This window comes from Elaeis guineensis, chromosome 1 (genome assembly GCF_000442705.2).
Source record: "Elaeis guineensis isolate ETL-2024a chromosome 1, EG11, whole genome shotgun sequence".
NCBI lineage: Eukaryota > Viridiplantae > Streptophyta > Magnoliopsida > Arecales > Arecaceae > Elaeis > Elaeis guineensis.
In genome coordinates, this window is record NC_025993.2 from 6,127,478 (window position 1) to 6,153,017 (window position 25,540).

General features: G+C 37.3%; 1 protein-coding gene across 1 annotated transcript; it reads left to right on the forward strand.

Moving 5' to 3' along the window:
- The first annotated feature begins 16,643 nt into the window (after positions 1 to 16,643).
- On the forward strand, positions 16,644 to 23,871 carry LOC105037689 (BTB/POZ domain-containing protein At2g13690). Its single transcript, XM_010913326.4, has 2 exons — positions 16,644 to 17,583; positions 22,839 to 23,871. The coding sequence occupies exons 1-2, from the start codon at positions 16,867 to 16,869 to the stop codon at positions 23,760 to 23,762; spliced, it is 1,641 nt and encodes a 546-aa protein (XP_010911628.1). The 5' UTR covers positions 16,644 to 16,866; the 3' UTR covers positions 23,763 to 23,871.
- Positions 23,872 to 25,540: the final 1,669 nt, after the last annotated feature.

The following is a 25,540-nucleotide window of genomic DNA, read 5'->3' on the forward strand; positions in this document are numbered from 1 at the left end:
TTTGAATAATCAACAAGTCTACAAAAATACCAGAAGAATTATAAAATTTTAATTATATTTATCAAACGAAACCAATCCATCTTTATTAAATAAGGTTCACAAGATTGAAGTATTTAGTTGGTATCAAAAAATCAACTAATTAACTAAGGACTCCATCACCCTACACATCCCGTAACTGTGTAAGGAAAGAGAAAATTTGGGATTGTGAGCTTTACAGTCCGAAAAGAATCTCATCACACATACATCAATATAATAATATAATTCAAAATAATGAATAAATAATTATAAAAAAATCATAAATCATAAAATCTCATGTTGAGTATAACTTAATAGCTATATAAATATATATCACAAATTATGTATTATCACGGATCCATTGTAAATATCATATATAAATTTACATAATTTATTCATTATATTTTATTAATATTTTTTAAATCAATCATCATCTTTCAGTTTAGGCTAATCATGATCATGCTTCGGCTCATGACTGGTAAATTATAAATCACACTTCGGTCCATGGTAGCAATCCATAATAACTATGCTTCAACCCGCAATGTAAAATAGAACATCCACGCTTCGGCCCGCGGTATGGCAAACTAAGATATTTATGCTTTGGCTTACAGTGGCAAATCAAGATATCCATACTTTAGCCTATGGTGACAAATTATAATAACTGTACTTCAGCCCGCAGTGATAAATCAAGGTGTCATGATTCAACCTATGACTAGCAATCCAAAGTGTCACGATGTGACCTATGACCAGCAATACACACATAGCTAGTCCAAATCCTCTTGCACATTCAACAGTTCTTTTATAATTTGTATTACATCCCTTATTCAATTTTCAAACATTAGATCTCATATTTTCAACAATCAAATGGTCAACATTTGATACATATAAATAATCATATATTCATATAAAACCAAAATCATCATGCATAATATAGAAAAATCACACACACACACACACACACACACATATATATATAAGTGATTATGTAAAGAGACCCTTATCTCTATTGATCTCAAGCTCAAGTATAGCTATTAATCAATCCTCCCATCTACGAACTCGAGATCAAGATGTTTTCGCTCGACATCTTGTATAGATAATTATATATCTACATAATCAAGATCAAACATAAAAATTATATAGATGATCATAGATAGTAAAAATCATGATAAACGACCCTAATATTGTAAATCCAAAAATCTTCGTAGGGTTAACAGGTTAATCTAAGCATACCTAAATGTCTGGACCCTCTATTAGTCCCTAGGATTTCTTGAGAAAAGTTCATGAAGGGAGAGAAATGATCTAGAGAGAGAAAATAGAGAGAAAAAAGTGGAGAGAAAAGATAGAAAGAGGAGAGAGGAAAAAGAGAAAACTCTCTCTTTTTTTTTCTTTTCTTTTCTTTGTTTTTTCTTTTTCTTCTTTTTCTTTCTCTCTCTCTCTCTCTTCTACGTTGAAATAGGGGAAGGGAAAGTTAGGGCCGACCACCTTCATAGCCGACCCTCGACAGTCGTGATCTTGATGACTTCGGTAGGGAATGCTCTAGTGACAACTATCCGATCCTCAACAATCAAAATAGAAACATCCCTAGTAATGGTAGTCGGTCCGATGGAAGGAGAGAAGAAGAAAAAAATAGGGGCAGTCTGTCCCCTATGAAATCTGATGGCCAGTGGCTCAATCCAACCGTCAAAAGCTTCCTACCATTCGAAAAAGAGGAGAGAAAGGAGAATAAGAGTTTGGTTATCTGAACTCCAATGATCGATTAATGATGGCTCATTGGAAATACTCTACAAAAAGAAACTTCTAATTCTCACAACTTCATTGGGGATTGACTGGAGATTTGAGAGAGACGATTGGAAAGTTTATAGGCATGGATCCTATTGGAGTTCGATTGGCCCTATGATCCTTCTTCCGATCAAACTCTGAAGAGGGAAGAAAGATTTTATGGGGAGTCCTCTTCCATTCTTTTTTTTTTTTGCTTCTTTATTTGATTTAATATTCATGTGAGGTAACTTTTAAGAAATTCGAATCCTTACATTCTCTCTCTATTAAAATAATTTTATCCTCGAAATTAGCATACTGCAAAATCAAAATCTAAAAGGTACAAAATGCCTAATCCACAAACTACTAAATAGCCTTTTCATTTGAAAAAAAATTTCAATCCTCTATCATAACATCCTCCATATTAGAATCAATTTTTTTGATCAAATTTAAATAACTTAAACCACCACACTTTTACTACATACTCTGATCTAAATCCACTAAATATCTTTGGGTTTGCTAAATTACTTTCAAACTAATAAGATCATAAATTTGTCAACCTCTCAAATTATAAATCGAGATACAAATTATCCATCAAAATCCAAATTCTATGAATCACTTCTATCACAATCTCTAGTGATCATAACTCTATATTTCAATATTATTTATGTTATACCCTAGCCACTTATGTCATAGTCCTAATGATCATAATCTGGCTTTGATACCATTCTGTCACATCCTATTGATCATAATTTTAAGTTTTAATATCACTTATGTCATAGTTCCTAATGATCTTAACTCTATGCTCTGATATCACTTCTGTCATGTCTCGAATCTAATATCTAGTTTGGCTACGCAACATAGCCATATGAATCCTAGAGTGAAGTCCAAAAGGTCATGCAAGGTCTGAATAATAAACAAGTCCACAAGAGTACTAAAAGAATAATAAAATTTTAATCATATTTATCAAATTAAACCAATTCATCTTTATTGAATAAGCTTCACAAGATTGAAGTATTTGGTTGGTATCAAAAAATTAACTAATTAATTAACTAAGGACTCCATGACTCAAACTCTATGCTCAAACCCATCCAACGTTATGCATCCCGCAACTCTATAAGGAAAGAAAAAATTTGGGATTATGAGCTTTATAGTTCAGTAAGAATCCCATCATATATACATTAATATAATAATATATTTTAAAATAATAAATAAATAATTATAAAAAAATTATAAGTCATAAAATCTCGTGTTCAATATAATTCAGCAGTTATATAAATATATATCACGAATTATGTATTATTACAAATCCATCATAAATATCACATGTAAATTTACATAACTTATCTATTATATTTCATTAATATTTTTCAAATCAGTCATCATCTTTTAATTGGAACTAATCATGATCACGCTTTAGTTCGTGACTGACAAACCATAAACCATGCTTGGATCTGTGGTGATAATCGATAATAAATTATACTTCAGCCTATAATAGTAAAGCAAAATATCCACACTTCAGCTCGCAGTGGCAAATCAAGATATCCGCATTTTGGCCCATGATGGCAAACTAAGATATCCACACTTTGACTGACAATAGCAAACAATAATAACCATGCTTTGGCCTATAGTGGCAAACCAGAGTGTCATGCTTCTGCCCATAACTGGCAATCCAAGATGTCATGATTCAGTCTGTGAATGGCAATCTACATCATAGCTAGTCCAAATCTTTTTACACATTCAACAGTTCTTTCATAATTTATATTGCATTTTTTATTCAATTTTCAAACATTAGATCTCATATTTTCAATAATCAAATAGTCAACATTCAGAACCTACGTGAATATGGTTATCGTATAATTCATCCCTTTTTGACCCCTGTGTTTAGGACGACTCAGAGTTAAACTGTCAACCCTGATGATATCATCCGAATCGTGCTCAACTCAATTAGTCCTGTGACTCCTCACTAGGACTACCCTGGTCAAGGTTTTTGTTGCCCAGCTATGCAACCCAAGAGGGGGGGTGAATTGGGTTTTAAAAATTTTAGGCTTAACTAATTACTTGTAAAAATTATATATCAAAAGCTTGATGAATGAAGAGAGAGACTTTGGTTTGAGATTAATTACTTAAAACAAGAATGCAAGGATATAATGGAGAATTAAAGAGAAACAATAAAGCATGCCACAAACACAATGATTTATAGTGGTTCGGTGCCAACCTTGCACCTACGTCCACTCCCCAAGCTCCTTCTTGGGAATTTCAATCCACTAAACTTTGTATTCAACCCGAATACAACCGTCGAAAACTCTGACACTAGCTATCCCAAGCTAGTCCACTTGTTTTCCGGGTACAAGCCGATCCACACACTCCGATTTCAGGTTCGGATCAACCTTTCCTTGTTTTGGAAACCCTCCAAAACAAAAACAATTGCTCACAAGATAAACTCAGTTTAGAGCACAAATAAGTACAAGAATAGCTCCTTAAGTGAGCGAATATAACAATAAATACGCTTTACTCAAATGAAGAAGCCCTTCTTGGATTTTCTCAAAGTGGATGAGAGATGAAGTAAATGCTTGAGGAGTTGGTGAGCTTGATTGAAGGCTTCTTGAAGGCTGTAAATGAGCTCTTGAATGAGGTTGAGAAGTTGGCTTGAGAAACTCTCTCTTGAATGCACTTGAATGCCCTCTTGAATGCTCTTGATTTTCTCTTTTCAAATCACTTGAATGCCTCTTGGATATTTGGATCTCTCTACTTTTTGTTTTCCACCTTTTGAAACCTTTATAGCCTTAAGAGACAAGGGAAAACAAACTAGGCAGAAAAAGAGCCGTTAGAGCACAAAAAGCAGCATTAAAAAGCAACCAAATCTGGCCAAAAACTAGCCGTTACAGGCAAATCCCGTCATATGAGTCGACTCATGAGTCGACTCATGCCTCAGGGGTCGACTCATGAGTCGACCTCTGTTGCAAAGTCCAGAGATTGGGTTTCTGGATTTTCTTGGCCCAAAACAGCAGAGGTCGACTCATGAGTCGACTCATGCCTTGTGGGTCGACTCATGAGTCGACTCACAGGTCGTGCCAAGCCAGAAAACCAGCGTGCCATGGCTAATCTTTGCGTGCCAATCAGCTCATAGTTTCATGAGTTGACTCATGAGTCGACTCATAAACTTCAAACCTTCATAACTCCAAAAACCATGAAACTTTCACCAATAGATTACATATCATTTGTTCTACACGATGATGCTATCAAATCAGAGTTTTGATGAAATTACGATTTTGCCCCTGTAGAGCATAAGGTCTTTTTCACATAAAAATTATTTGTATCCCTTCCAACTGTTTTGTAGTCATCAAAATCAATCTAGGAGCAACAATCTCCCCCTTTTTGATGATGACAAAACATTTGAATAAAAGCATTTATATGAATCATGAATTTCAAAAGATTGCGTTTTAGGTGCATATGCTTGAAAAGAGTATGATTCTTTTGGCATGTGAAACAAATGGTTATATGCATAAATAGTTTGTCCATTTGCTTAAAGATTGGAAGATATGCTCATTGGATTATTGTTTTGGTGTTAGAGCAGAAAATTTGATTTTATTATCAGAGCAAACTGTATTTTGAAAAAGTTTCTCAATTCTCAAAACTAGTCATGTGTGCCAAAGCATATTGAATAGTTGATTTGAAAAGAGTAATAGATCATTTAAGTTTAAGATGTATCAGAGCAAGAGAAATGAAAATCCTGCAATGTATCAGTGTAGGGAAAACAATTTTATAAAGTATCAGAGAAAAATTTTGCAAAGTATCAGAGTAATAAAAACAGTTTTTCAATGTATCAGAGTAAAATTGAGTAATGTATCGGAGTAGTAAAAAAAAAATTGTCAAAGTATTAGAGCAATGTATTCAATATATCAGAGTGGGTTTGGAATTTGAAAGCCTATCAAAGCATATTCAATGGTTTACAGCAAATCAGAGTATGAGTAATTTTAAAAGGTACTTATTTGCAGTATATTTAGCATTTGTACTTAAAATTGTCAATGTATTAATTTCTCATAATTTGTAGTGTTTGCTTTTGATGGATTTCTTTGTGTTTAATTTCTCCCCCTTTTTGACATCATCAAACAAGGTTAAGTCCTTTTTCTGAAGCATTCTTTAATTTCTCCTCTTGTAGGGTTTGCTCCCCCTTAATGAAGCAACTATTAACAGCAATCATAAAATGATAATACCATAAAGAGAAGACAATATTTCACAAAAGAGAATATATAACCAAAGTAAGATAATCATCATTCCAAAGGTAAAGCCATAATTGTTTCAGTACATAGATTGTAACATAAAAAGTATCATACAAAGTCAACTAGCTCATGTCAATACATGGCCCCAAAAATACAGATCCTAGAGAGGACTAAACACTAAGACCTAGGATCTAGAAATGATCAATGATCAGAATCATCAGAAATGTGATAAGGAGCAGATGGATTTGGATCTGAGATGCGTCCTCGACCCCGTCTGCCTCTGGCACGAGAGGAAGAACTGGCACGAGCAGGCGAACGGGAGGAACTGGGTGGCTGAGAACGCTGAGAAGCTAGGGACTGAACTGAAAGGGTAAGTCTGATGGAGTCAAGTACAGTCAGTGCCCTGGAGACAGCCTGGAGAAGTACAGTGAACTGAGTAGTAGCTTGCTCACTTGATCCTCTGATCTCCTTCCTCAGTAACTCATAACCGCCCTCAAGAGCTCCTCTGAGTCTGCCGGCCTCTGCAGTGAGATCAGTGACCTCAATCGTAGACTCCTGAGGCTGAGGGTGTGCCAAATCGAAGACCTGCCCCTGTAACTCGAGAACTCTGCCAGTCAGTCTCAGTACAGTGTCCTCAAGCTGCTGAATCCTCATGGACTGATCTGCCATCATCTGATATACTGTGGAGATGTGGGGAGTCAAAGTCTGATCAGTAGAAGTAGCCCCTGGTACAAATGAAGTACTGCTCATCTGACTCGACATCAAAGAGACCATACGCTGTGCAATCCGCTCAATCTGATAATCGGACAGTGTGAACTCTGGCGGAGGTGCTCTGCTCTCTGGCTGATGCACAGGTGTGGGTATCCTGGTAAACTCAGAAGGGCCAGCCTCTGGATCCAGAAAGAACTGTATATCTGGTGAAGCTGCCCTGAAGTCATGAACAGGAGATGATGGACCTTCTTCTTCTTCAGCTCTGACTCCTGCTGTATCCTCAGCTCTTTCTTCTGCTCTCTCTTCTGCTCTTTCTTCTGTTCTTTCCTCAGCTCCCCTGATCCAACCACCACCACTTTTTGTGAACCCCATTCGATGCAAGGTGTGTAGGTTGAAGGTATCAACATGAGACAGTTTGGTGGGAGCCTCCCCCTCACAACTAACTCCAAACCTCCTGAAAACTCTAGTCAGGGCCATACCATAAGGCAAATATGCCTTAGATCTGTTCAGAGTCTCTCTCATGGCCTCTATCATAAGTGCTGGAAGGTTTAGGGGGGTTTCTGTGATAATGTGAAACATAATGCATATGTCCCTGCCTGACAGAAGATCGTGCCTACCACTCCTAGGGAAGAAAAGTTTTGTGACCATTTGATGTGGTACTCTACCAGACCGCCTTAAGGGTGCATAATCAATGGGCTCCGGATCTGATCTAATCAAATTTGGTTCAGGTTCAGTAACATGTGTCGATTTTTTCACCTGTCGAACTTCGTCAAGTTCGACCTTAGAGGCAATAGTTTTTTCACTAAGGAACTTCTTTTCTAAAAAAATTGCCTTAAGGCTGACAAACACCTTTTGCTCATCAGCAAGGTAAAAATAATACCCTTTGGTCTCTTTTGGGTACCCTATAAAATTACACTTGTCAGACTTAGGTCCAAGCTTGTCTGCAATTAAACGTTTAACATAAGCCGAACACCTCCAAACCCTAAGGTGCGAGAGTACTGGCTTACGTCCTATCCATATCTCATATGGCGTTTTGGCTACAGACTTACTCGAAACTCTATTTAGAAGGTAACAAGCCGATTCGAGCGCATATCTCCAGAGGAAGATCGACAGACCAGCAAACCCCATCATGGATCGAACCATGTCTAACAGGGTCCGATTCCTCCTTTCAGACACACCATTATGCTGTGGTGTTTCAAGAGGAGTCCACTGAGAGAGAATCCCATTCTCCCCTAGATACGTCAGAAACTCATTGGAAAGGTATTCACCTCTTCGATCAGATCGAAGAGTTTTAATACACTTCCCAGTTTATTTTTCTACCTCATTTCGGAATAGTTTGAATATTTCAAATGATTCCGACTTATGCTTCATTAAATAGACATACCCATACCTAGATAGGTCGTCTGTGAAGGTTATGAAGTAGAAAAATCCACCTCTTGCACTTGAGCTCATGGGTCCACATACATCAGAATGTATCAGACCTAAGAGTTCACTGGCTCGCTCACCTTTTTCAGTAAAAGGTGACTTGGTCATCTTCCCAAGAAGACAGGACTCACAGGTTGAAAGTGATTCACAATCACTAACTTCAAGAATTCCTTCTTGAGCCAACATGTTTATCCTGTTCTTATTGATATGACCTAGTCTACAGTGCCAAAGGTAGACTTCTGACACATTATCTATTCTAGAGTGTTTACCGAAGTTTTGAACCACATTAACAGGCTGTGATAGTAAGTAAATTTCATTATTTAATTATCCAACAAATATTGTAACACCATTCAAAATGATATTGCAAATATTTCTTTTTATTAAAAAATCATAACCGTACATGGTCAAAAGGCCTACAAAAATAATATTTAATAAAAAACTTGGACAATAGTGACATTCACTCAGAATTACATTACGAGAATTGATTACAAGACTCATGATTCCTAAAGCTAGAACTGAAACTTTGCTTCCATCTCCAACGTTCAGGAACCTCTCACCTTCATCAAATCTCCTACTGACCTGCAGACCCTGCATCGAATTACAAATAAGATAAGGGCTTTCGGTATCCAATACCCAGGCAGTAGTATCACAAATCAAAAAGTTGCAAGGAATTATCATATAATTACCTTGCTTCCTCTTTGGCCTGTTCGGGTCCAGGGAGGCAATGTATTGAGGACAGTTCCTCTTCCAATGCCCGTACTTCTTGTAAAAGAAGCACTCCGCCTGGCTCTGGTCGTGCTTGCGCTTCTTGGTCTGACCCTGTGCTACTGTCCCAGCATGAGATTGCACCTTCTTATTTTTCTTCTTCCTGTTCTTCTTCCCCTTCCCAATGGGTTGACGACGAGAAGAAGACCCTCCCACTACATTCACCGACTCCTTATGGAGTTGGTGATCCTTCTCAAAGTTCTGCAGCAACTCCAACAATCCGTGGTAGTTTACTGCAGGCTTTGTCATTCGAAAATGAGTAAGAAATGGGAGGAAGGACTTGGGCAAGGAATTAAGGATCGCATCCTTACCGAGCTGCTCGTGCAGAGGAAAGCCCAATTTGCTTAGGCGCTCAATCATCTCGATCATGTACAGTACATGATCAGTGACTGAGGCCCCATCCCTCATCCGAGCATTGAAAATGGCACAACTAATTTTGTGCCTTTCAACGTCGTCAGGCGTGCCAAAGGAGTTGTTCAACATTTGAAGCATCTCTTGTGGCTGGGCGTTCTCAAACCTTCGGCTGAACTCGTCATTCATTACTGCCAGCATAATACATCGAACGATGGTGCGGTCATTGAGCCACTTCAAGTAAGTGTCTCGGATCGCCTTACTAGCGTTCGGAGCTGGCTCCTCAGGTGCTGGATCCGTTACTACATAAAGGATCCGCTCATGCTCAAGGACGATTTTCAATTTTCGATACCAGCTATCGAAATTGGGTCCCATGAGCTTGTCATTATCTAATAATGACCGGAGCGACAGGGTAGTAGCCATAGCTGCTTAAAGAAAAATGAGACCTCTATTAGTACATAAATTAATACTAAAGACTTGGACTTTAGTCTAAAATTTTTCTCAATATTTTTACGAACTGGTAGCCTCATCCTCCAATTCGAGGAATTACTTTAATTCCTTAATGGGTACTAGAATCCACACAGACTACACACGAGCCCAACTTTGGTTGGTCAACCCATGTGCATCTATGGGTAGGTTCTTAATCAGTTGTTTCTCTAAACAACTTCTAGTAATTGATTTTGCCCCAGAACCTAATCAGTAGGCTTTGGCCTCCACTGAAAAGATCTGGTTAGGTCCAACCATTAACATGACTTAATTTAGTGAATCGGACCAATAAATGATCAGGCCCGACTTTGGCCGGCCAACCTAACCACCATCAGAAAGACTCAATCAAATTATCATATTATGAATAATAATTCCATTAGCCAATGAGCACTAGGCCTTTGGGCCTCCAATGATCATTGAACTAATGGACTCATTATCACTCACTTAATGGGAGGCTATGACTTAGTTATCATTATAACTTAATCATTTTAGGGACCTAATAATTTTGAGGATTTTATTAAAGAATAGTAGAGAAGAAATCATCCAGCCAATTTCAATCCTCCCACTGACTTCACCAAGTCAGATTAAAAAAGAATTTAATTAAAGCCGGCATTAGGAGCACCTAAATCAGTCACACTGATTTACCTAATGACATGGGTGAGCTCTAATCACCAAGTGATCTAATCAAAATCTAACTTATCAGATTGGCCAGGTAAGTGAGATCAGTAGTGGGGATTTGCCATTAACTCGTCAATGATCGAATCAATGCGAGTAGCTCCCGCTTAAGAACCACTGGTCAAAACTGCCGAACTTACCTTAGACACCAACCGGTTCATTAGTTTTAATTTTGATCAACTTAATAAATAGGGCTCCACCGCGTAGCCATGAATTAAGTCCATCTTGGTCTAGTTAAAGACATGGACCCATTCAACTACAACTATTGAAGTTGAGTCTAGAGTATCCTTGACCTAATCTAATTCAACTTTTGATTAGATTTGACCAATTACTCCATTTAGTCTATTTTTTAAGCTAACCTTAGGTCTAACCCAATTATGGACCTAATTCATCTAACCCATTGACCCACAAGTTTATGCAATTATCTTAGGTCTTAATTCACAATTCTATACCTACTAGACAACACTTAATTCTTTTAATTAAGTACTTGGGCTGATGGGTCAGGGTTTGGCATTTCGAAAACAATTTTCAAAATTTGAAAGATTTTAATTTTTGTTCACCAAATGTGTTGACTCATTTCACAAACGGGTCAGCACAATTCATAAACAGCAATCCTATTGCTCATTTCATAACAAAAAATAACTCAAAATAAATCATAAATTTTTTTTTAGATCTAATCTAACACATTCATGATAAATTTTATAATTAAGTTCTTTCGCTGCTTCATCGGCATGGGATATAATTGCATCGGCACCCCTACCGTCATAGGAGACCCCATCGAATGGGAAGAGAGGGCCTTTAAACCCTACTTTTCTCCTATGATCGGACGGCCATGGCAACCAACCCAATTAGATTACTTGCTACTTGGATCAAGTATATCTAAATATACCAATTTCAAAATTTAAATTTTGAATTTCAAATTTCAAATTTCAAATTTTAAATTTTAAATTTTAAATTTGAGATTTCAACCAAATTTCAAATTTCAAATTTTCAATCTTTGAATTTTAAATTTTGAATTTCAAATTTTAAATTTTGAATTTCAAATTTCAAATTTGAGATTTCAACCAAATTTCAAATTTCAAATTTTAAATTTTAAATTTGAAACTTCTAACAAATTTCAAATTTCAAATTTCAAATTTTTTTGAATTTTGAATTTTAAATTTTGAATTTTAAATTTAAACTTATAGATTACACATTAATCTACGCATGCATATGTATATCATATTCTAGAACCATGCTCTGATACCATTTGAAGCGAAAATTTAGTGCAGGGGCAAAATGGTAATTTTAAAATTTTTTAAAAATTACTATTTTACAGCAGAATTATTAATTAATCTTATTAATTAATACTAATTAATCCTACACTAGGATCTAAATATGATACAACAGCATGCATTTAAATTTGAAATTCAAATTTGAATCAGTAAACCTTTTACAGTACTGTGTTCAGAACACATCACCTTTTGCGGGTAGTCGATCACCGCAATATGATCACCGTCGGGGGGCTCTGATCGTCACATCACAGCCACATAAATGTCTGGCCTCTGCGAATCATCCACACGAAGCTCCCGTCTGATCAGCTCCTCACGAATGCTAGTTCGTGATTTCACCCTTTTGATGGCAGATATTGATCGAACTTCTTCGATCAATGTGTGCCGACTCCTCGGATGCTTCAGATTATTTGCACGATTGCTTGAGAGGCTGATGGATCTCTTTCTGAAATTTGGTGGACTCACGACACTCGTGGCACACCAATCTCACTTCCCAAACCCTAGGTGGAAACCCTAGGGTACACACTAGAAACCCTACGCTCAATTTTCTTTCTTTTCTTTCTTTTTCTCTCGGAAGGTTTTGGACCTTCACCTTGCGCACAAACTTTCCTCACACCCCAAAATTTCTCTCCTAAAATTTTTACGCACGTCCCACCTTTCTCTTCTTTTTAAAACAACATCGAACGTGTCTTATCCGCGTGAGAGGATAAAGATAAGTGGTTGCACATTTGAATTCAAATCAAATTTGAATTCAAATGCAAAACTAACTCATCCCTATCCACTTGTGCATGAGAAGAGAAGGGGCGTGAGTTGATTTGTGCATGGAGAGTTTACACGAGAAACATTTTCTCGTGTAAAATATGGGGCGCACAAGATAAGACCATGGCGCATGGATTAGTTGGTTGCTCATTCAAATTCAAACTTTCTTTTGAATTTGAATGGCCAACCAACTTATTTTTATCCAGATATTTGGCGCACAAGGGTGGGCATGGGATGGCTTCTGTGTGGAGAAAATTCATGAGAAGTTGCTTCTCGTGAATTTAAATATGCACAGAAGAAGTGAGGTGGCGCAGGGAGAAAAGTCAAGGTGGTTTGAACCTAATTGAGCCAACCTAATCTAAATAGGTTAAGCACAATTAGAATAAATTAAATCCAACTTAATTAGGCTTAATTAGACTCAATAAAATCTTAATCAAATCAGGAATTAACTAAACCTAACCCCTGATCAAATCAGGGACTAAATCACCTTAGCGATTAGGTCAACATTTAACCTAATCGGGTCAATCCAAACTGAATCCAATTCAATTGGACTTGATCCAAAAATAATTACTCAATCAAATTGAGTTAATTAGCGATCAAATCACTAATTAAACCTCTCATAAATATTGAGTCCAAATCCGATGGGCAATCAGGCATCAAAGACCATCGATATGAAACCCTGATCAAAGAGTTCAAATTTCAAATTCAAAATTTAAAATTCAAAATTTTGACCCCGATACCTAAAATGTGTGGAACTCATGATCAGAGAATCTTAATTCTCAATCATAGAGTCCCAGACACATAAGACTCATAATCAGCCATCTGATCAGAAAGGAACCACTAATGTGTGTGACCCCGCAGGTTCGAACCTAAGCCGGTAGCACAGGAACCAATTCCTGTACTAATCGAAATGACCATCTAGCAATGGTATCCGACGATCGGATAGGTCGAATAATCGCAATCGCAACATTCAGAACCTACGTGAATATGGTTACCGTATAATTCATCCCTTTTTGACCCCTGTGTTTAGGACGACTTAGGGTTAAACTGTCAACCCTGATGATATCATCCGAATCGTGCTCAACTCAATTAGTCCTGTGACTCCTCACTAGGACTATCCTGGTCAAGGTTTTGCTAAATTGAAACATGACTGTACACAGCTCCTAAACTGGAGTGGTCAATCCTATCTTGACACACGCACCGACAAGTCAAGTACTTGACTACACCCAGCAGCTTTCCGTCATTGAATTAGAAATTCAGGTAGTCCAGTGCCTAAGTGCAGTGAGTTGCTTGCAAGTCACCATGGCGGTCTCAGGTCGGAGGGACATTTATACCCATATCCCATCGGAGTAAATCTTGACAGCAGAAATAACTCCGGAGTTGGTCACGTTCAGTGCAGATGTACCATTACATCTCACCTGTATGCCATACCAGTGTCTCCACACTCTTTGGTTATGAGGACAACCAACCCATATGGCACACAATGACCTATGCTCGATAAACGTTGTCGTCCTTGGTAACAACGTATCATTTGATCGCGAACATATTTAAGGACTAAGCGACAAATCCTCCTTTGTCGAGTCTAAATAGTCCTAAGGACTTCACCACAACACATGAGTTCATTAGAAGATGAAATATTTGTGATGAAAAAATATCAAAATAACTTTTATTTATTTATAATTCATGTACTAATACAAAAGGAGCACAACCGTCAACAGGCTGACGATTGGCTTTGGGACACTATTCTCAACATATGTATAGTAGAAACTTATGGTAAATGACCCTAATATTATAAGTTCAAGAATATTCACACGGTTAATGGGTTAATCTAAGCATACCTAAATATTTGGACCCTTTATTGGTCCCTAGGATTTTTAGAGAAAGAAGTCCATGAAAGGAGAGAAATGATTTGGAGAAAAAAAATTCTAGAGAGAAAGTAAGAAGTCCTATTCCGATTCCGGAATGGAATAAGAATGATCCAATCTATTTAAAACTCCATACTTACTTTCTTCTAAGGATTCAAATTTTCATTCCAATTTGGATCACGAACCAAATACTTTAAAAAATTTGGCCATTTCGATTCCAATTCTCATTTTAATTTCAATTCTAATTACGAACCAAACATCCCCTTAACCTTTCTTTATATCCTGAATCTAGATTTCTTTACTCAGTTTAGAAGAGAATTCAAGAACATGTGCAAAAAATGACCACATACAAAAAGCACCAACATGCAGATGATTTTTTGTAGGTTGGTTAGCAACAATCTTTATTAGATAATAAAACATCAAATGACAACTGCGTGTGAGGTATAATCCACAATATGACACATTTCTTAATAAGAAGAGCATTATTTGATACTCAGCTATCTATCACACTATAGAATAAGAATTAGACCACCTCAAAGTCTCATGGCTTGCATACTTGATCATCTGTCATGCTATCAACTAGGCCAAGCCATGCCAATGTTGGGGTGAGGGGGTGTTGGACTACACGTTGAGATAGCTAAACTATAGTCCACTATATAATATATCCAATCAATTTATCGATTAATTAACTATCATCCCAATATATGTTAACTAAATTATATCAGTTATAGTTGAATCCTACTACTCAAGTTAAATACTAGTTCCTTAAAATGGCTTTGAACTTAAATGAGAAAAATGTAATCATTTCATGGAAAATATAGTCGTGGAGACGAGGTAAAATGACCCAATATTAGCAAAGAAATTTACTTTTAAGGACTAGACTTTATGTTAAATTTAAAGTTTCTTTTTGAAACCATATTCTATAGTAGAATGAAAAGAAACATTTAGTTATTGATGTCAGTGATACTTTTTGACCAGCCAGCTTGTAAGGTGTCCATGCAATAGAGGGTTTTTTTTTTTTTTTTTTTTTTGGTAACGAGCAATAGAGGGATTTGAAAAATACTATTTATTACCCTGTCCACACTGGACTATAATAGAGGATTTTGTACTACCTTAACTTCCAAACGTAATGGCGACCAGCAATGCGGCTGTTTGGGGTCCAAAAGAATATCCTTTCCGGACAAAATCTACAAAGAATATACGTGAAAACTTACATGTTTGTCTTTGTTTCCTTCCCAAAAACAGACACAAGGGATCCATCCATCACCCAATTATGTCATGTTCCTTCCCCATCCAATAACCCAAGTGGCCAAATGTCCGCTTCTGCTCTCCCTCGCTCACAGATTCATTGGCCTCACCCGGCAGTTTTGGCACCAAAGCCCACACCTTGTCCCTAGCTTGTGTACACTCGTGATCTCTCCCGATCTAAATATACCGGCCAAAATCTATCATCCATGAGCACAGTTACAATATCTTAAATTATTAAACATATTATTTATATATTCATGATTTACTTATAAATCATAAGTTATTCCAAAATAATCTTTATGAAATTGATCGTATGTTTAACAATTAATAAATTTGCTCTACCAATACTTATTATTTTTACCTAGGGGCACGTACAAGCTAAACTTGATTGAGTTTGGATACGACAGAATTGGATTGAGATTAATCTTAAACTTGAATATTAATATAAAACTCGATTTATTTATTATTAATTTAAATTTAAATTAAAAAAATTAAATTTAAGATAATCTAAGTGAGTGGCTCGATAAATTTAAAATAAATTAAAATTAATCTAAATTTAAGACATACTCATTCTAGTCTTGAGCTATAGTTTGATCCAAACTGATAATAATATTTAGTTGATTCAAATATTAAAATATTTTATTTGAAATTTTAATTTAATAATTTATTATCTATATGTCTATAGTTTAAGAAAATTTAAGTGTCAACAAGTTAAAGGACCGTCAAATCATTTTAATTATTGGCTAAACTTAAATTTAATTTCTAACTTGCCTTTTAAGAGCGAGATTGATTTATTTAAATTTAAATCATAATTGATTGCCTATTCGTGCGTCCTCAATTCTTAGTTTTCTCACATTAATAAATTTATTTATTTTTTTAAATGTAATTATTAACTATACGGTCTATGAGTTCATATGTATGGCAATTTTTCTTCGTGTAAGCTTCTAGCGCGACTATTAAAGTCCACGCTCACCTCCAAAGAGACCCACTCCAAGCTCATCTTTACTTTTGATGGTGGAGTTAATCCTAGATCCCCTCTTCCAACGTCCCTCCAGTCCTCCGTTACCGGTCTCTCTTTCCTTTTGCGCCAAAAAGGAAAGGGCCAAAAAAAAAAAAAGGAGCGAGAAGGACGCCAGAATCCAAAGCCCCCGTCACCGAAACCAAGGAGAAGCCAAAGCGCGTCACCAGATCCTCCGATCTCCCCAAAGCCGCCGATCAAACCCTAGACCTCCTCCCCTTACACACCCCCCCGGCCACCCCAAAACAAATCTAATCTAAATCCTCGCCACCTCATCCTCCTCTCCGGTGCTTCTCCCCATGGCGGACCCCGGCGGCCGGCGATCTGCCCTCCGCCGGAAGAACTCCTTCGTCCTGCGGCCCTGGTGCTGCCACTTCGGCGCCGCCCCACGCAGCCCCGACCGCCGGAGCTCCCCTCACCGCCAACACCACCCCTCCAAGCCCCCCCAGAAGCCGCCGCCTCCCCCCTACTCCGGCGGCTCCTTCCCCGGCTCCCCTTCTCCCAGCAGTAAGCTCGGCCTCGGCATCATCGATCCTCGCCGGATCCTCTCCCCTGGCCGGGTCTCCCCGATCGACTCCGACGCGCCCCTCGGTCCGCTGCCGGCAATCGCCGACTCCGCCACGATCGCTACCGTGGCGGTGGAGTCGGAGCCGGAATGCTCGGATCCGGTCTCAAAGGAAAGAGCTTTGGTCCCTGAGAGGCCGGCGGTGGAGGATGGGGCTTGTTTCAGAGAGAGATCTTCGGATTTGAGGCTCAGCTTGAAGGGGAAAGACGGGAGGAGCTTGGTGCTGGAGCTGGATTCGGAGACTCTGTGCGAGAGTAGTACATTTTTTGCCTCCATGGTTCTGAACTCTGGCCAGAAGGTCTCGGATGCTTTGGCTGATTGCCGGAAGATCGAGGTTACCGATGTCGAGGATTTGGGTGCTTTCAGGGAGACAATCGAGCTGATGTTCGAGAAGGATGCAATGGGGTGGCTGATGAAAGTAGGAGTCTCCCGAGCCATTGATATACTGGAGGTGAGAATGGTGCATTCTTCTATAAATCGTGATGGTTGGTATTTATGAAAAGTTTGTTATACACAATGCTTAAACAAATTTTGTAATAGCTCTACTAGCAGTTAATAAGATGCAGAATGATTCAGTTAGAGTGGCAATTATTTTTAATATGAAAAGATTGATGATTTTTTTTTTTTTTTTTTTGAGCTGTTGAGAAAAATAGGGGCTTGCGTCTTTATGCTTACAGAGGAGAGGTATCAGAAGAGGAAGAAGTTAGGAAATGGAGATAAATGGAGAGCATGGATTTCATTCTTGAGCATGACTAATTCACCATCACTTGAATACATCTCTGTTTGTTGGAAATGAACTCTTCCAGCTCTCTCCATCTGCCACATTTAGTGCAACTAATATCCAGCTACTGCATTCACTGCCACTTCTAATTATGAAAGTGGTGGTGGAATATCTAGATTAGAGATTTTTTTGGAATTTTTTCTTTATGACAAGAGACACCAATATCTAGATTCTGACCCAAAAGTATAACCTACCACTAGATTCTGGCCCAAAAGTAAAGTTTACGTTCTAATTTTGCCTATTAAACTTCATTTAGAGATTCCAGAAGAGTTCTAAATTTGTGAAACGGTTCATGCTCAGGAGGGCTTTGTGAAGATGTCAGTAGCTTGGTCATTAAATTTTATGAAACTAAAATGCAACTCCTTTACCTGATCCAATGAAGTTAAACTTTGTGTCAATGTGTTTGCTTGAATCATGGAATATCTGAATACTAATGCAAGTTCAGGTTGATAATCTAGATAGGCTTTTGTTGTTGTTGTTGTTGTTGTTGTTTTTTTTTTTGGCAAATTAGTCATTAATAATTTTCATAACCCAGTTGCGTGGCATACACATCAAGTGAAAGTAACGAATGTTTGGTTATTTTTAAGATGACATGAATGTCACATCTTCTCATGTAGTGCATAAATTGTTTATACTATTTTTATTGTCCAAGTCGCCAAACCAATCATTATCGCTAAATCCAACAAATTTGAAATTATTATAGAGTGAATTAACTAGGCTACCTAGGGTACATTTGTTCAAAAGAAAAAAAAAGTGTACCATAGTGAACTAGGCAATAGCTGTGTTCACACCCTACTTCTAAATGGACAAAAGTTTATGAGTTCAATACTTTGGAGGTGTTTCCCCAGGTATGTAGACATAGGGTAATTCCACCCTGTGATTCTTCCCTTCCCATCCCTAAAAAAGAGATCTGTCTGTTAAACCGTGAATGTTTGTATGGACCTCCTTTAAGTGAAACATTGCTGCTATCTCCATGTACCAACCATAAGGCTTACTCCAAAAGAATGCTCTGTGCATGCCAAGTAGCACTAATTCCCTACTAAACTACTGAAGGAGGATGGAATTACCATTTTTCCTTCTATATGCTGTAATGAGTTGGTACCATACACCACATGTGTTTACATGCTTGAAATCAGTCATTTTAAATTCCACGAGAACTTTTTTGTGGCCTTCTAGAGACGTCAAAATCCTGTCATTGGTATGCTTCACTTCTATGTCAAGTTATTTAAACATCAGTACTAATTGATTTTCTATGTCATTGCTATCTTGAACTCATCACATGTTCTTCTATTTTTCTTGCGATAATCAAAGCATTCACATATGAATATCGAAGCAAAATATCTCCATTTTCAATAAATTTAGAATGTAGAGCATGCTCCTGAAGGCATTTAGAGAATTTGTTTTCTTGGAAAGATTTGCCAGTTCAGCTATTCCATGTGCTTTGATCCTGTCTCAGGTCATTTGGAGAATTGTTTCACAAGTTGAAATTTTTTTAAGCCAAAAAATCAAGTTTAAGGGCAATGTTTGGGAGGTGTAATCTTGATTTTGGGCAAGTACAAATGATCATATCCTTTTAAAGTCTTCTAAATTCAGTCTTAACCTAGAAACATTATAAACTAACTGATGGTGAGTCTTGTCACAATGGTAAAGGTTGCCTCACTGTGACCTAAGTGTCATGGGTTCAAAAGATTGAATCATCCTCTCCACATTGTGTAAGGCTACATACATCTATCCCTCCTTAGACCAGCATCATGTACTGGGCCAATCTTTTAGAATTATTATAAATTGACTAGTTATATAGTGCATCCAAATACACATCCCTGGCAAAAAATTTAGATATAGGATAAGTTTTAGAAAGATTTAAGAATGGATTAGGTGCTAATGTGTTGTCTCCATAAAATTTTTAAGATTTATTTGCTATATTATGTTCTTAATTTAGATAGTTTTTAACCATTCTTATGGTCATCAAATTACTATAAATTTGAACACTGGAGGACATGAGACTCTCGCTAGGCACAGAATCCAACTTTAGGAAACTTTCCCTTGTGCTTCTTCTCCAAGTCCAGTAATGTTAGAAACCCCTTTTATAGAAGTTTAGTATGGTTTAAATCTTGAAGGGAGAAATCTAACTTGGGTTTTTTATGGAAATTGAAAAGTGGGGACTGCTCATATATGGTGTTGGATGTAGTTGTTCGGAGTTGCCTGTGGATATACTATTTAGGAAGTGTAATTAGTCTGGTAGTTGGAAACTGGAAGTGTTGATCCAATATGTATTTGAGTCATGTTGAATAAGCTAAAATTGATGATGGATTTATACTCTCCGATTGTGTCCTTACTCATTTCCATTTTCTTATTTTTTCCTCTCCGTTATCTCTTCTTTCTTTACATAAAGTCTCCTATAATTCTCAATATGACTTAGGTTCTACAGTTGCATTTTTTTTTTCAGTGAGATTGTTTGGTGCAAATATTGCTATAATTTTTTTTTTTTTGGAATTTTCTTTTACTCTAAGTGGGTTTGTGTCAGGGATATAAGTACCATTAACATCACCCATAATGATCGGCACATATTGCCTATATTGACCTGTACCTATGTAAATTACTGATTGTGCCAGTTGAAATATGTGTCAATACAGGCCTTGTACCATGATTCATGCCATACCAACCAATGACTGATGGGATCATACCATGGTTCTATACCCTTAGTTTGGATGAAACCCAAATGTTATAGTGCAAATAGGAAGATGATGCCATCAAATGAGTTTGATTAAACCCAAAACAAATGTGAAATTAGAGAGATAATTGATTTAAAAGTATGTGTATGGATGCCAAAAATTCATGTGAAAACCAGAAATTGTTGGAAACAAGTATGCTTGGATCAAATTTCAGACTTTAACAAAAACAGGGGAGGTGATGGAATCACTAGTCAATTTTTGGTCATGATCAAGTGGATAGCACACAACCAAAGCTGGGTCCACGGCAACATGATGCTAGCAAACTCAACTAACAGTATGATGTGAAAACACCAAGTAAGTTGTTTGATGGTCAGAACATAAAGAAAAAGGAACGTGAAGCACACTAAATAATCGATAAGATGAGTTCTGCCATGTCAAAAGGATGACAAGAAATGAACTCGAGGCAAAATTGACCATGAAAGCAAAAGGTAAACTACTCATAAAAGTTCTATTGTTGAAAAGAAAATCTTTAGCATAAAAAATAGATTCATGAGTTAATAACTGCTGTTGCATGAGCCATTACCTTGCCTTTTTAGCTCATTGGTTACAAGTAGAATCTTCACCATGATTTATCAGGCTAATTGTGTACATTTTACATTTGTGCATGCTATAAGTCAATAGGAATATCTACATGAATTCGAATCAAATTCTAGGGCCTTGTTTGTCTCTAAGCTCTGCTAAAAAAAGATTTATCATGAAGTCCTTTTTGTGCTTTGATACATATGGAAATCTGCTAAAGTCAAAGTTTTGGCAAGGCAAATTACATGTTCACCTCTTGGTCTAAACCCTTGTGATGCTATTAGATAGATCGATCATTTTACCTGTTGTGTTGACATGGGTAGGTGGGGTCCACAAAAGAGCTAAATTGAGCTTTTCCAAGTTCAGTACTAGCCCAAAATTTCATAGACTTGGTCATCATTGGCATTGATTCTTTGTAGTTCCCTAAATTCTTTTGTTTTTTCTTGAGGTGAAACTTGGCTTCATTCTTATGTGGTCTAGATTCTTTAGACCTTTGCATGGTTGCTGCCTTTTAGGCATCACCAGCACAAGACTAAGTGATAGGATATTAATGCTGAAGAAGAAATAAGTTGAAGTGAGAGGAGACAAGGCAGAAATTAAGAGCGAAGAGAAGATAGAGAAAAAGAAAATCAGAAAATTCTGCTAATATTCTTTGGTAACTTAAAAACTACTCCATTCCAGAACTTTATGCATTTCCTAACCTAGAATGTCAATTTGTTCAAATAACTTTTGTATAATGAATTTATTCCAAAACTTCACCTTGATTTAATTTTGACTCATAAATCATGAAACTATTGTCAAATACTTTAAAATATGCAAATAAATCTCGGAGAGAACTTTCTGCCTAGTAAAATATCATCTGAACATTTTGATTTTGGTTGCGACACTGTCCATGCTTTGACAGAATGTGAAATAATGAAATGTATACCAATAATATTCATGTAATTCCATTCTGCTGTCACATTTCTGTAAATTGTATTTCAAGTTTTCCCACCACTCCAGTCAACTCTATGATGCGTGTGCATGTCACTGAGTTCATTTCCGTACCCTAATTTGCTACAATCCTTGCATGTTTTTTTCTAATTTTTCATCTGGCCTCATGAAGCAGATATATTAGCCATCTCAACATTGTGTTCACTATAGTAATTTAATGCTTCTCTCTGATAAAATTTTGACATTCTAAGTGGCAAAACCAATCCAATTCTGTTGTGGAATGTATTTATCATGATACCCACGTTAAGGGAACCTTCTTATCATTGCTCAGGGACACCAATGCAGACGTTGCTTCCAAGGATCACACTAGCCAACCATTGTCTCTGTGATCATGATTTGTAGCGTACCATTTCCAACGGACATTCATTACATTCAGTTTTAGGATTCTTTCCTGAAATATTATCATTTTCACAACAAGGTTATGGGAAACAAGAATTAAGTCTCTCTGCACTCACTACATGTTGGTGGTCCTGATCAAGATAGACACTTGGATAGAGTCCTGAAACAATATGGTAATTTTGGTCTAATGTGCTACTGCAAACTTGTCAAATTTTATTTGTTGGCCTTCTTGCCTTCGAATAGCATTTCTTGAAATTATGATGATTTGTTTCCTAGTGGATTGGTTTTTCTATTTTAGTTGTCTTGGATCATATTTTACCTGATTTGGTTTGTTTCTTTCAGGTATCTTCCACCATCATGTTTAACAGAGGTGTTGCATCATGTTTGAAGTATATCGAGGCTATTCCATGGAGTGAGAGTGATGAGGAGAAGCTGAAGAGCTTGTTCGCAAGGTACCCATTTGATGAAGCAATATCTGAAGATGTGCTAGCGAGGTTATTGCCACAAGGTCCAAAGCACTCAGAAGATTTAGCTGTGCAACTTATACAGTCCATTACAAATGGAGCTAATAGCAATGCAAGGAAGGAGATGCAGTCCTTAGTCAATGGCCTCTTATCCAAAAGTTCAGTCTATCAAAAAGACCTGGCTGGTCTCAACAAGGAGAGCCTGTACCACATTTGTCAGTCTTGTTTGAACTCCCTGGTGGAGCTCTTTGAAGAAGCCTCCAACTCTGATCCAGTAAATCAGATGACAATAGTGAAAGAAACAAAGCCACTGATTGAGCGAGTCTCGAAGCACGTCGAGAACCTTAGCTGGCTGCTAGAGATTCTTGTAGACAAGCAGATGGCAGAAGATTTCGTGTGTTTGTGGGCAAGCCAAGATGGATTGATTAGGATGCATGAAATGGCATCACCAATGGTGAGATACGAGCTCAGTCGGATCTCAGCTTGTGTATTTATTGCACTAGGAAGGGGGAGATTGCAGTGCAGGGGCAACATAAGATCCAGTGTCCTCAGGGCCTGGTTTGGACCTATGTTAGAGGACTTTGGTTGGTTACAGAGATGCTCGAAGGGGTTGGACATGAGGATGTTGGAGGAAAGCCTGGGCCAAGCTCTCCTTACCCTTCCATTGAAGCAGCAGCAAAGCTTTTTTGAGGAATGGTTTCAATATTTCATCGGCCATGGCACCCAGTGTCCAAACCTGAGAAAGGCTTTTCAGGTCTGGTGGCGAAGGTCATTTGTAAGGTCCTCAGAAGCACACGGCTAAGCTTCTTTAGTCCTTCAAATATCTGGTTTGTTGTAGGAATGCGATAGCAGTGCGGGCTTGTAAGATTATTGATGAATAATATAATAACATTTTCTTAAAAGTTAGAACACCTCTTGTTCCCCAAAGAAAAGGAAAAAGTGGTGATATAATCCGAGCTCTAGTACTACCTATTTCTTTGGCATCACTACTGATCACCGTAGCTACTCATTGGTGAAGATTTGGAGAATCTGGTGCTTCACAAAATCTTTTGTTCCAGTCCTTGTATCAAAATTTCAGCTAGATTTGGAGGTAAGTGTTTTTGTTTTTTAAAAAACTTTTTGGTTCCCTTACCTTTAAGCTCTGCCACTGGTATTGAATATTTAGGCAATGAAAGTCCAACAATCAAAAAGATTTGATTTGTTTGAACACCACCATCAACATGATCCTTCAAGACTTTTTGTTGTGGGGAACAGCAGCTAACTTGGATGGAGGGTGATCCATCAACATAACCTTCATGACCTTTTCTTGTGGAGGACACCAGCTAGCATGGATGGAGGGTGATCAGGTAATGTTTTCAGTCATGGGTTCGGATTGTATGCTTCACGCAAAAGAATGATTCATCTTTTTTTTTCGTGATGTCATTCGTTGGACCACATAATAGCAGCTTTAAGATATGTGCAGATGGATGGAAGAAAGATTTTTATAGAAATCTTTATAGTGCTTTGGGAGCTGTACAAGTCTTTCCGACAGTTGACGTTGCAAAAGAAGATCAATTATTATTTTACATAAAAGGTACAATTTGAACCTTTCAGTCATGGGGTCCAAATGCGCAATGATAGGATTTGAAGGCATAGTGTCAAACTGAGTGATGGAATAATAGTCTTGAGAAAAAGATAGAGCTTGTCTCCTATCATATCTGGAGAGCTCTCCAAATGCCATGAACAGCGTAGCCATAGGTATGAAAGTAGCTGAAATGGTAAGCTTTGGAGATGGACCAAACTGAAGTGTATGAACAAGCTCCTCCCAGTCTAACCAGCAAAAATAAGAAAATGAAAGGAGCGACTCTGACCAAATATGATCAGAACGTGAACATTCAATAAAAATATGGAAAGTAATAATGTGTTATCTCAAAACCACCACTATCCTTGCTAGAGCAAAGACATTCTCAGTGAAGAAGATAAATGCCTTGCTTAGAGCTGCCTATCACCCAAAGAAAATTTCTAATGGTCTAATCAATGTGGTTAATAACAAAGAGTGAGCTGAAGAGAGGTTGTGTCCTACAATTGCAACTACTACTGGTGCTTAAATGTACATATGGAAATTTTTCCCTTCACAAGTATGGGTACAACTAATTTGTGCAAGGCACCTTACTTTCTTTCAAAGATATGAAGTCAATCAGGTTTTATCTTGAAAAGGCACTTTCTTTCAAATAAGATCATGTCCTAGAGTTCTTCTAAGGAGCATCAAGATTTTCAAATTATCGGAGCTGCAATATTTTTGTGTCTGTGTTGCAATGTGCACCATGGATGCTCAAAGCTATTTGAGTTAATCATGCATCAAGAAAATGGATGAGTGATGCACATATTTAGCCTTAAAAGATTAATTATTAAATTTACATCTTGCTAGAAAAGCTAATTGTTATTTGCACTCCCCTCTGGAGAATCTCCAATTTAACTGTACGTCGAGAGGTTGTCAATGTGCACCTCATATATAACAATATTTTGAGACTTTTGAATAAAATTTTAATTATTTCTTAATTATTTTTTTGGACAAAAGATTCACTGAGTTATTCTTAGTAT

What these genes read in the sequence shown, in the direction of transcription:
- LOC105037689 (XM_010913326.4), top strand. Translation starts at nt 16,867, where the DNA reads ATGGCGGACCCCGGCGGCCGGCGATCTGCCCTCCGCCGGAAGAACTCC. An exon ending in GAGCCATTGATATACTGGAG is followed by an intron (nt 17,584 to 22,838) that starts GTGAGAATGGTG and finishes TGTTTCTTTCAG; the next exon opens with GTATCTTCCACCATCATGTT.